General features: G+C 45.2%; 1 protein-coding gene across 1 annotated transcript in view; it reads left to right on the plus strand.

The window, feature by feature from the left end:
• Positions 1–13,540, plus strand: part of Fbn3 (fibrillin 3) — a 66,341-nt gene that overhangs the window by 18,291 nt on the left and 34,510 nt on the right. Inside the window, exons 14-23 of the mRNA XM_026789175.1 lie at positions 1,384–1,509; positions 1,939–2,064; positions 4,398–4,523; positions 5,888–6,010; positions 6,187–6,309; positions 7,260–7,385; positions 7,488–7,610; positions 9,248–9,370; positions 11,660–11,821; positions 12,411–12,479. Of these exons, the coding sequence (XP_026644976.1) occupies positions 1,384–1,509; positions 1,939–2,064; positions 4,398–4,523; positions 5,888–6,010; positions 6,187–6,309; positions 7,260–7,385; positions 7,488–7,610; positions 9,248–9,370; positions 11,660–11,821; positions 12,411–12,479 (1,227 nt within the window). The remainder of the gene's footprint in view (positions 1–1,383; positions 1,510–1,938; positions 2,065–4,397; positions 4,524–5,887; positions 6,011–6,186; positions 6,310–7,259; positions 7,386–7,487; positions 7,611–9,247; positions 9,371–11,659; positions 11,822–12,410; positions 12,480–13,540) is intronic.

A 13,540-nucleotide genomic window follows, 5' to 3' on the forward strand; every position in this document is an offset into this window, starting at 1 on the left:
TGTGTGCAAGAGAGTGAGGTGGTTCATATTGTCCACCTGACAGGATCTAAAATCACCTAGGAGACAAAGCTCCAGCATGTCTGTGGGAGAGTTCAAGTTCCTACATTAAGTTAATGGAGGTGGGGGATACTCGACCTGAATGTAGGTGGCATTATCTATCCCATGGGCTGGGGTTCTGGTCTGACTAAAAAGGAGAAGGGAGCTGAGTGCCAGTGTTCATCCTGCTCTGTTTCCTGTTGGATGCAGTATGACCAGCTGCCTTATGCTCCCGTCACCATGACTACCCTACTGTGATGGACTGTATCAAACTGTGAGCCTAAGTAAATGCTTCTCCCTTGAGTTGCTTTTCTCAGACATTTTGTCACAGTAATGAGGAAAGAAACAAATACAAATGGGAAGTGTATCTGTGAACACAGCCATGTGAATATCGATGAAGCTGTATCTGTGCAAAAGCAAGTGTGTTTGTGAATCTGTGTGCAGGTGTGTGTGGATGTGCAATGGCAATTTTTTGCATTTGAGTATGTGTGCATATAGATAAGCCTATCAGGACAGAAGTTTATATTTGGGTGTGAACGAATAAAGTGATGAGCAGGTCTATGTATTTGCATGTGAATGGACATTGGTGTGTGTGTGTGTGTGTGTGTGTGTGTGTGTGTGTGTGTGTGTACCTATAAGAGTATATGTGAGGATGAGGTACAGATTCATGTTGGTACAAGGGAGAAGCATTCATGTTGGAGACTCTCCTTTCTGTGACCAAGACTGTGGTCCCATGGTCTGAAGGAGTACAGTCCAGCCTGGCAGGGAAGCCATGGCTACAGGAGCAATTAGCCACATTGTATCCATAGTCAGGAAGCAGAGTATTTAGGAAGTGCAACTGAGTTACAAAATGTCAAAACTGGTCCACAATGACCCACTTCTCCCAGTGAGGCTCACCTTCTAACGGTTCCACAGCCATCTCAAATAGCACGAGCCTGGGACCATGTTCAATCACAAGAGCTTACGATATGAGTAAATATAAGGCTGTGTTTCTGTGTGCATTTATGTAAGCACACACAGTATGAGTGTATCTGAGTATGTTTGGGTGTGGGTTCATATTTGCACACGGATGAGTGTGGGCATATAAGGTGTGTTTCTATCATGCCTCTAGGTGTGAGCATGTTTCTTCAGGCAAATGCATGTGTCTACAAATGTGCATGACTTTGAGTTGCGCATGATTAAAAGATATATTTGTGAGCAGACAGGCAATCAAACGGTGGGATGCTGGTGCAAGCAGCCAGAGTGAGCTCACTGGGATGCATGTGATGGCGGATAGGGGATGAGGGACAGTAAGGCTGCTCTTTCACCTGAAACTCTGTCACCAGCCATATGTGTTCCTCCCACCAGACATTGATGAATGCACCACGAGTGACAGCCTCTGTCCCCATGGCCAGTGCATCAACGTCATCGGTGCTTTCCATTGCTCCTGCCACACAGGTTTCCAGAGCACTCCTGATGGCCCGGGCTGCGTGGGTGAGACTGTGCCATCTCTACGATGCTCTCTGCAATTCCCTGCACAACACAGCTCTCCCCAGCCTTATTTCCAAACTCCTCTGAGTTCCTGCCCCTAATTCAGCCCAAGCTCACCAACCTGGTTCCCCTCTTGTCTGCCCCTGCAAGTCCGGAAGAGAGGCTGTGAAGTGCAGTGTACAAATGTGAAGGGAAGCTTCCAGTGCAGCTTTTGGCAGGATGCCCAATAGGAGGGCGTGCACAGGGTAGTGAGTGTGTCCTATGCCCTCTGCTTGGCATGTGAGCACCAGAGAAGGCCTAGGCTAGACAGCATCCTCACACAGAGCCAGGCAGGATCAGCCAGATCCCAAATATCCAAGCCCTGGGAAGGGTCCTGAACTCTTCCTATGTCCCTGTCTCCTTTCAACCCATCCCCTATCCTTGCTTCTCAAGATGTGGATGAATGTGAAGACAACCTAGGCATCTGTGGAGAAGGCCAGTGTACCAATGTGCCGGGATCTTACCATTGCATTTGCTATGACGGCTTCTCAGTCTCACCGGACATGAAGATTTGTGTAGGTAAGCAGCAGGGGCTGGTGGTTAGGGACACACCTGAACACACCTCTCCATAGCCTGTGTGATCCTGTCATAGAAACAGAGACCTGCCCCCAACTTTTTTATTCCCCTCTGCATTTAACATTCACCATATGCCCAACACCTATCAGAGACCTATGCTTGTTCCACAGGCTATGCACTAATAACTACAGGCAAAGGGTGGTTGGTTGGTTGGTTGGTTGGTTGGTTGGTTGGTTGGTTGGTTGGTTGGTTTAACTAAAGGTGTTGAGCATTGTTCAGAACATAACTGTATACTGATTTCTGTTTGAAGACCTCCCCAAAGCTCTTTGGATAGCACAAATCCATTTTCACCAGGACACAGGCAGTTCTTCCTCCTTGTCAGGGCAGAGCTGAGCTAGAGCAGACAAGTCCCCAGTGGTAACAAGCCCACCAAAGGCTTTCTAACCCAATAGATCCTGAGAGTTTCAGCTAGGAGGAATGTCAGAGAATGTCTTTCAGAAGGTGCTAATGAGAAATACAATCGAGGCAACACTTCTGCCCAAAAGGCATGTCCTGCTTTTTAACATGACAGGACATCACCTATGAAGTTCAAACTCCAGAACTATGCAATTCCGTTAGTCACCCCCAAAACTTTTCAAGCCAATTCTTTAAGAGTTTTAAGTAAGTTTATAATTTTATTTGGGGCCACACTCATAACTATCCTACATGTAGTCTATAAGCCAAGGGTTAGACACCCCAGCACACCATCCAAATACAAGTTAGCATAAATGCATTGACAAACCTGGCTAGCTTTGTGAAAGGCAGCTGAGTGTGTGGGGCCTCTTTCCTCTGCTTAGGCTGTGAGGACCAGAGAGGAAAACCTGGATATCTTGGTTAAATGCAGCCCTTGTTACATATATTTGAACATGTATTACTTTGGGGAACACATGTAAGTTGTGTTCCATGAAAAATGCACTGTGAGATGCTCATAGAAGACTTATAAGTACCCTGACCTGAGCCATCAGGTCGTTCTTCGGTGACAGTAGCCTGAGGGAGAAGACCAGGGGAGCAGAAGATAAAGACAACAAGAAAGTTTAGGACCAAGAGGTCTTATACTAGCTATGTCTCATACCAATCGAGTTTATTAGGAAGGACAACATCTTATATATAGTTTTTCAAGGCAGGCGATGGAACAGAGTCAGCACAAAGCCATCATACAATGGGATGAAGTCAGCGTGAAGCTAATCAAGCCATGTTACACAAAGGGAGCATCATACAATGGGATCTTCATTGCATGAAGCTAATCAAGCCATGTTACACAAAGGGAACACAGTAGTAACTTCATCACAATCTGAACACACAGCAGCCTTGGGACTGGTAACTACAGTATCTTCAGAGGAAAAAGTCAAGTTTCCAGGAACTAAAACCTTCACTCTTTTGAGGTGTTAACCCTAGACCCAGACAGAACCTTGGCAAGTCTGCCACTGGGCAAGGACACAGAGCTAGGTCCCGTTTGTCCTTTCATTGGGGCATTTGAGAAAACCTTGGATCAGCCTGACTCACTCTCTAATGCTGGTCCTAGAGGGAGCGCTCAACCTGTGTTAGTAATTTGTTTCTGTTTCTATGATAAAAACCCCAACAAAAATCAATGTGGGGTTAAAGGAGTCTATTGTAGCTTATAATTTCATGTTGGAATTCATCTCTCTGTGTGGGAGGTCCAGGCAGGAACTTCAGACACAGGGTGGTCATGTCACATCCATAGTTAACAGCTGAGAGACGTGAATACCTGCGTGTTCACGTGCTGCCTGACTCAGCTCCATGTCTCCACTTTTCCTAGTTCAGGACCACCCACAGTGATCTGGGTCTTTCCACATTAGTAAACTCACGACAGTCCCCTACAGATATGCTCACAGGCCTGTTACGGCGTAAAAGAACGGCAGACAGAATTTATTATAAAATATTCAGCTTTAATAAGGGGAGGACATACAAAACTGAGGTTCCCACGGAGAACAGGAAAACATAAGGAAACGTGGGGAGCACGCCCCCCCCCAATCTTTATAAGTAAAAAATAACCTCAGGGGATCCCGCCCTTGAAGCAAGGTGATTGGCTGGGCTTCCCTTACACAAGCCAACCCAGTGTAGACAGTCCTTCCCTGAGGATGTCTTCCTAGGTAATGCTAGGTTGTGACAAGTTGACAATCAAAACTAACCATCATACTTTTCTTTGCAGACACCCACACAGCCTAGTAGGAGATTCTGCTGTGTGGCAACTACTCTCCTGCCTCCCTGCCCTAGCCCTGGCCCCATTCCTCTGCCATCACCCTACCCACATAACCCAGACCCTGTCCTCACCACAGATGTGAATGAGTGTGACATGAATCCCCACCTCTGTCTCCATGGGAACTGTGAGAACACAAAAGGATCCTTTACCTGTCATTGCCAGCTGGGCTATGCCATCAGGAAGGGAGCTCCAGGCTGCTCTGGTGAGTGAAAAGTCAGCCAGCCGGAGCCGGAGAGATCCAAAGAGCCAGCTTGAAGATCATTAGCACTGTCTCCATGCCTTAGGATAGAAGGCAACCAGACTCATTCTTATCGTTTCCACTAATGAAACCTCTCGACAGTAAAGCGCCCTGGGAGCCTCTTAAAGAGCTCAATGGAGGGAAGCCCAGAGGAGAGAGCAGCATTCCCAAAGCAAGCAAGCCAGATGGTTTTCGCATGATGCATGGATTAGCACTTAAACATCTAACCAGTTAGAGAATTCACATCTCAGATCAAACTTCTAACCCCAGGATATTTTCTCTATCCAGAATGACAGCTAGAAGGCTGGAATCAGGGGATGGGTGGGTAGGTTTCTTCTTGGTATAGAGAAAGGACCTGCCCTAGGCATCTCTCTAATTTCTGGTTGTTGTTGGCAGACTGTGGTAGAATTTGATTCATAAGAACATTACACCCACAGCTGCCTTCATATTTGCCTGGTATTCTTCTCTGTCTGTCTGTGCCCAAATGCCCCTCTTAGAAGAGCTGATTGAACCAGGATGCAAAACAAACCATGATAACACTGTAACTTAGTGGCATCTCCAAAGATCATCTTTAACTAAAGTCACCTTCATAGATGTGAGAGGTCATAATATTCTCTCTCTCTCTCTCTCTCTCTCTCTCTCTCTCTCTCTCTCTCTCTCTCTCTCTCGTGTGTGTGTGTGTGTGTGTTCTACATAGTGAAACCATGTCTGTCTCAAAACAACAATGGGCTTGGGTATGGCTCTGCTAGAGACCCTGCTTGGAGTGTGCAAATCCCTGAGTTCAATGGCCAGGCTTTATGAAGACAGACATACAGATTGAAATAGGTGGATGGATGATATATATAACCTTTATTAAAAAGTGATGGATGAAAGATGATAGACAGACAGATAAATAAATAGATACCTAAAAAAAATGAAGGATGGATGACAGACAGATGATAGATAACTAACCTTAGAAAATGAATTGATTGGTGGATGAAAAATAAAATATGTTCATGTAAGTCAAAGTGGGGAATTATATAGAAAAATGTTTATTTAGTAGACAGTGGCTCACACTGATTCAGAATTGGAAAGCCTGGAATCTTGGTATAACTGTTCATTGGATAATTGCACTTAATGCCTACATGAGTCTCGTGCTGCCTGACATTTCCAACCATTTCTGAGGGCCACTGCAAGTCAGATCCGGTGGCCTTGAGGCTTCTTTCTTGGGCTGTAGGAGAAAACCGAAGGTCCTTGGGAAGGCCAGTCTTCCATCTGTTTTTCTATCATTGCCTCTCTGAGTCTTCCCTGCTGTGGCTGCTTCCTACCACTGTTCCCTCTCCCCTCAGATGTGGACGAATGTGAGTTTAAAAGACACAACTGTGACAGGCACGCCTCCTGTCTCAATATCCCTGGGAGTTTCTTCTGTAGATGCCACCCAGGCTGGACTGGGGATGGCTTCAAATGCCACGGTGAGTACCTAGGGGCAGAACATCCCTGAAAGGTGAAGAGGTAGATGGAAGGCAAGGCAGGGTGATGGCTGGAGACTAGGAGACGGTATGTGGGAACCATGTGGGTCTGGGAGTGGAGAGTCAGCCTCCCCACAGCCTCAGTCCATACCAGGGGATCCCGGCTCTGTCTGCTGCAGACCTGGATGAATGCGCGATCCAGCAACATCGTTGTGCTCCGGAAGCTGACTGCCTCAATACCCTGGGCTCCTACCACTGCACGTGCCAACCAGGATTTGTTGGAGATGGCTTATTCTGTGAAGGTGAGGTGGAGGGCAGGGCCTGAATGGGACAACCACGGTGCCAAAGTTGTCCTCCCCTGCCCCATGGGTACTAGAGGGTCTACGTCCTTAGCTCACAGAGCCTCTCTCTGCATGCCCACCTGTCCTCTCTTTTGGTTACCACTTTTTTTCTGATTTTTAAAAAATTCTTGTTATTACCTTGTGTGTGTGCACAGATGTGTGGGAGGATGCACACATATACACATATGTGATGCACATATGTACACATATATGTGAGTACATGAGGAGGCCAGAGGTTAACTTCAAGTTCCTTCCTCAGGAGACAATCACCTTGGGATGGTGGTTAGTTATGGGTTTTCATTTGGCTGGTCTATTGGTTGGTTTGGGTTGGGTTGTTGTTGTTATTATTGTTGTTCGTTTGTTTTGTGTTTTGTTTTGCTTTGTTTGGAGGCATTTTTTTTTTCTGGTTGGGACCCCTAGGACTCGCCAATTAAGCTATATTGGTTGGCCAGTGATCTCCAGGGATTCAGGGATCTCCATCTCCCCAGACTGGATCACACATTTGTGCCACCACACCTGGCTTTTCCCACCTGGGTACTGGAGGTCAAATTCTGATTCGTATGTTGGTGTAGCAAGAATTTACCAGCTGAGCTATCTCCGCAGGCTTTTTGCTCCCCAGTTCTTTCATTATTAGCTTTTCCTTATGATCTACACCACTGTAGTCAATTTAATCCTCTTCTTGCTTCCTTGACTGCGACTCTGTGTGCATCCAACTGGACTCTACATGTCAGGGGTCCCCTTTTCTCTCCGAATCCCCCATCTTGGTTATCTGCCTATTCAGAGTTAGCATCTGAGTTCCCGGGGTTCTCACCTGAGATTCTGGATGAGAGTAGATGGTTAAATCCAAGGCACTTCCTGCCCATTCAATGTGGGTCCTAACCCAGTTGGTTCTCAGCCCTGTGCTTTCTCAGACAAGGATGAATGCATGGAGAATGTGGGCCTCTGTGATAATGGACAGTGCCTCAATGTAGCTGGCGGGTACCACTGTGAATGTGATATAGGCTTCAACCCTACCAAGAACCAGCGAGCTTGCTGGGGTAAGTCTCAGCCTAGCCCTGTCCAAGCCAGTGGGTGTATACAGTGGGCTAGTTTCCAGAGCACACGATCAAACATGGTAGGCTGAAATGAGGCCCCTACAGATGTGGACGAGTGTGCTCTTGGGAACCTGTGCATGTTCGGGAACTGTGAAAACCTGCCTGGAATGTTCCGCTGCATCTGTGAGGATGGCTATGAACTGGACAAAACTGGAAGCAACTGCACAGGTATGGAGTCACCCTGGCTGGGGAGCAAGCCGTGTCCCCCCTACACCCACCTTGACTTCTCTTCTAAAATAGTTTCCACTACCCCCTTTTGTGCATATGTGTGTATTTAGGGGTATGTACCTATGTATATGTGTCTGGGATACAAGTGGGCAAATATGTATGAGTCCAGAGGAGGATGTCAGGCATCCTGTTCTATCATGCCCCACCTTATCCCCCTGAGTCAGGCTCTGTAGCTGATCCTGGAGCAAAGCTGACAGCCAGAAAGCTGGAGCAATCCTCCTGTCTCCACTGTTAGCCCTAGTGTTGCAGGAGAACATTCAAGCTTTTTACATTGGTGCTGAGAATTTGAACCCAGGCCTTTGTGCTTGTACAACAAGTGTTCTTACCCACATAGGCAGCTTCTTCAGCCCTTATCACTCCTTTATTTTAAAATTTTATTTTTAGATTTATTATTTTATATGTATGAGAGCTTTCCCTGAATGTGTGTAAGTACACCACATGTATGCCAGGTGCCCATGGAGAACGGAAGAGGAACTCCCCTGGAACTGGAATTACAGGCGGTCGTGAGCCACCATGTGGGTGCTGGGAACAGAACTTGGGTCCTTTGCAATAGCAACAAATACTCTCTATACTGAGCACCTTTCCACCCCCACTTCCTGTTTCTAATCATTGTGATCATTGCTGTGTAGTTTCATTTCTGTTGGTTGATAAAGTATCCTGAAAGCAAACAACTTAGGAGAGAAAGGAAAGAAGTCAGTTTCCACCCCCAAGTCTACCACTGTGGGCAAGTCATAGCAAATTATATCACATTCACATCAAAGAGCAGAGAGAGAATAAATGTGTGGAAAATAAATTCATGCATGCTTGCTTCTATGCTTATGCAAAGAAGCTTCATTTCTCTACTCCTCCAAGAGTGCTTAGGAATGGCACAACTTCATCTTCCCACATCAATTAATTTAACTAATACAACTCCCACAGACATGCCCCAGGCCAATCCAATGGAGACAGTCTCTCACTGAAACTCTCTTCCCATGTTATTCTAGGTTGTGTTCAGTTGGTTATTAGAAGTGACCATCACAATTGCCCTCTCATCATCTCCTGAGCAAATGCAGTGGACAAATGAAGTGCCCTCTGCACCACATCTGCTAAATGGTCCCCTACCCCAGTGTCTTTAATAACAGGTGGTGAAATTTTTCTGCATTCTTTCTAGGTGTCTTTTGCCACCACTAGCTTTCCTGCAGATGATATGTAAATATATGGGCTTAGTCATGTGTCAATAAAACTTTATTGATACAAATAAACACTGGCCACATTTGGCCTTCAGTGTGGTTTTCCAACACCTCAATCAAAGGTGTTTTCTCATCTTAGTTTCATATGTTTGCTTGGGAAACTCAGGAATGACGAGTGTGGAAGAGGATAAACCTGGGCCAAATGGAACTGAGCAGAGGAAGGGAGATGGCTGAATGGCCAAGGCAGACTCTTGAGGCCATGTCCTCTTTGGCTCCATCCAAGGGAACAACAAAGATTCATACTCCAGCACCTGAGTGGGCCCATTGAAATCTATGGCCACTCAGGAGAAAGGGAGGGATGGTGTACAGTGAGGTCCCTTAGCAGATGATGGTGTGTGTGCCTCACAGATGTCGACGAGTGTGCAAATCCTGTGAACTGCGTCAATGGCCTGTGTGTTAACACCCCTGGCAGCTACCTCTGCAACTGCCCCCAGGACTTTCAGCTTACCCCCAGTGGGACCGGCTGTGTTGGTGAGTACACACCTGGCAACAGCTGGGGAACTCAGGAGTCGGTATTACTGGCAGGGCTATGGCCTGGGTCGCCTTGGGTATCAACTTGTGTAGATTTTCCTGCTCCCAACATGTAGAGCAAGTGTGGGCTGAGAAGTCATCTGTTGTGATACTGTGGTCACATGCACTCACAATTTTACACACATGCATACCTTCCCTGCCCATTCAGGAATATATTCAACCACTACATACAAACATGCAGGCATATATGGAGGCATACACAGTTGTTACACATAGAAATACATAGTTCTAGTCAAGGACAACAGCAAACATAGTTACATAGAAAGAACTACATAGGGTAAGACAGACAACTGCACAGAGATGTGCAATTATACACAGCATGGTTACACCCAGAGCAAACCACTGAGGCACACACAATTACCATAGAGACACACTTACAGAGACAATGTTTAGACACACATTACATGTAGTTTCTTAGAAGACTACAGTTACCCACAAAAAAACACAACTGCATGCAGACACAGTTACATAGAGAGACAGCAACTGCATATACAGAGGCACACACAATTACACACACATATAATTACAGTCAGAGACAACATCTATACATATATACACAGTTACAGTAAAGTTACACATGATATATATAAACTCACAGTTACACAGACACAGGTAGATACAGAGACAACCATTACACACAAAGAAGCACAATTCTATACATAAACACATACAGTTACATGTAAGGATATATATAGTATAGTCAGAGATACCATTTGCATACATACATATGCATGCAGTTAACATACAAGATCAAATTGCATACAGAAAAACCCTTAACTACAGATCCATAGACATACAGAGAGACTATTGTAAGACAGAGATACATAATAATACAAAGACACACAGTCACACAGAGACCTGTGGTGAGAAACAAATGACACACAGGTATACAAAAACACAGAGAAACATTTATGCACACAGATTTGCAACACACAGATGCATAGTAACACAGTAACAGTTGGGGTCAAGTTACACAAAGAAAAACACACTCAAACACAGACAGGCAGAGACAGGCAGTGATACACCTAGAAATCTGGTACCATGTTGTAGACTGTTCCTGGCTGCTCAGCCCTGAAATAACCACATAGAAACTGTATTAATTAAATCACTATTTGCTCTATTAGCTCTAGCTTCTTATTGGCTAGCTCTTATATCTTAATTTAACCCATTTCTATTGGTTTATACTTTATCACGAGGATTGTAGCCTACCAGCAAGGTTTTAACTGGCAACTTGCGTCTTTTCCCTCTGGCAGCTACATGGCATCTCCTGACTCTGCCTTCTTTCTCCCAGAATTCAGTTTATTTTTTCCTGCCTACCTCTATTCTGCCCTGTGCAGGCCCAAGACAGTTTCTTTATTCATTAACCAAAAAAGGCGACACATAGCCGGGTGATGGTGGCGCACGCCTTTAATCCCAGCATTCGGGAGGCAGAGACAGGCGGATTACTGTGAGTTCGAGACCAGCCTGGTCTACAGAGCTAGTTCCAGGACAGGCTCCAAAGCCACAGAGAAACCCTGTCTCGAAAAACAGGACAGGCTCCAAAGCCACAGAGAAACCCTGTCTCGAAAAACCAAAATAAAATAAAATAAAATAAAATAAAATAAAATAAAATAAAATAAAATAAAGGCGACACATAGACAAAAGGACTTCCCTCATTATTTCCCCTTTTCTATTTAAATAAAAAGAAAGATTTTAACTTTAACATAGTAAAATTACATATAATGAAAAGATATTAAGCAAGAATTATGGTTACAATATCTATAGCTACTTTATCTTTTATCATAACTAAGAAAAACTATAATTATAACTATTCACAAATGTACACATATACAGAAAAGTTATACACAATACAGTTATAGACAAAGGCAAGTTACATGCAGAGAAACACACTAACACAATATAAAGTTACATACAGAGAAACATAGTTGCACATATCACATGGTGTGCACAAATTCACAGTTACAGACACAACTAGACACATAAATACACAAAGTTACACAAAAATATACAGTTACAGTCAGAGATGGTAATTACACACATGTATGCACACAGCACATGGTACATACAAACTCACACACAGTTACACACAGACAGACACACAAAACAGAGAGGCCACAGTTACACACTCAGGAACACACACACATGCAACCAGAAAGTCATGGAGGTCATGGTAACACAGAGAAATACATAGTTTCTTCATGTGCTAACCACCCATTTTTGCCTGTGCAGATACCCAGACCGTGATCTGTTTCCTGGATGTGCAGGACCAAGATGACGGTGGCATTTCCTGTAGTGCAGAGATTGGAGTTGGTGTCAGCAGAGCGTCTTGTTGTTGTTCCCTGGGTCGGGCCTGGGGAAACCCCTGCAAGCTGTGTCCAACAGGCAACACCTGTGAGTCCCTGCAGGCCAGTGAGCCTGAGCCAGAGACTCAGAAGTTAGCAGGTTCTCTCTGCCTGCAGAAGGCTTTGGAGGACAAGGAAGTAGAACCAGGAAGGAAAAGGATCTTCGGTCACAAAGCATGCCCTTGACAGTTCAAAGGCCAGGCCTCTCTCCAATTTTACTTTTTATAAATTCTCTCTGTGTTTGTATTCAATCCATCACTCAATCAGTCAGCAAACAATGAGTTCCTATATGCCTGTGCTAGGAACTAGGGATCCGGGGAACTGCAGGTCCCATGTAAGGTACGGGTTTGGAGGATGAGTAAAGTGGAAAGAGTGAGGTGCAGTAGGACCAGGATTCCTCGGGATCCACTATCCATGCTCTGGATGGGAATAGATGTTTATACATACACCCCAGCACTAGAGTATACTGAATCACTAGGCAGCTCCACAAAGCTGAGGATATGAATCATGGTTGGTTCAGCAAAGCAAAGGAAGGGGGACCCATGTTGCATCGTTTTCAAGGGGCCCGCTCCCATCCACTAGGTTTTACCCAAGTGCCTCACTTCATAGTTCCTCATGTAAGCCTGTTTCCCTTGCAGCAGAATATAGGACCCTGTGCCCCGGTGGTAAGGGTTTCCAGCCAAATCCCATCACTTTGATTCTGGAAGGTGAGTTCCTGACAGACTATTGATCCAGCTACGCACTGATGGGTCTTTCTCTCATTAGCACATTGTCAAGTGTCCGGGGGGGGGGGGGGGGCAGCCTGAGGAAGCATATTCTCCTGCTTGGAGGCTTTGTTGCAGAACCAAATTATGCATGAAATTTTTAATCTGTTCTATTATTTCTTCTGTCAGTTGTTTGTTTATTAATTGAGCTTTCCATCTATCCACTTGTCCGTCCATCAATTCTTCCATCCATCCAACCACCCGACCTTTCAGACAACCTGTCAATTAGCCAGCCAGCCTCCATTCACCTATCTACCCATGGATACCTACCCACATACCCATCTATTCCTTCATCTATCCATCCATCCTCCATCTATCTATACCCATTCATCCATCCGGTCATCCATCCACTCATCATCCATCAATCTATCCCATTTCCCACCCACCCATCTAATCCATTCATCCTCATCCTATCCATCCACTCACCCATCCACTTAACCACCCATATCGTTCACCCATGCTCTGTCACCATCTGCCTTAGTTACTTTCCTACTGTGACAGAATACCATGACTAAGGCAATCTATAGAAGAAAGAGATTGTTTAAATCTTTTTAGATTCAGAGGTTAGAGCCCATTACCATTATGGCAGAGAGCACGGCAGCAGGCAGGCATAACCTCCTCCAATAAGGCCACACATTCTAATCTTTCCCAAACATTTCAACCAACTGGGAACCATGTATTCAAGCATTTGAACCTAGGGGGTCCATTCTCATTCAGATCACCACACCATCTACTCATTCATTCAGTTACCCCCATTTATCCATCTACCCATCCATCCATTCATCCATCCATTTCTTATCTATTTATTCATCCATCCATCTGCCGTCCACCCCCATCCAACCATCCATCTATCCATTTCTTATCTATCCATCCATCCATCTGCCGTCCACCCCCATCCAACCATCCATCTATCCATTTCTTATCTATCCATCCATCCATCTGCCGTCCACCCCCATCCAACCATCCATCTATCCATTTCTTATCTATCCATCCATCCATCTGCC

This window comes from Microtus ochrogaster, unplaced genomic scaffold, assembly GCF_000317375.1.
Source record: "Microtus ochrogaster isolate Prairie Vole_2 unplaced genomic scaffold, MicOch1.0 UNK15, whole genome shotgun sequence".
NCBI classification, from domain to species: Eukaryota; Metazoa; Chordata; class Mammalia; order Rodentia; family Cricetidae; genus Microtus; species Microtus ochrogaster.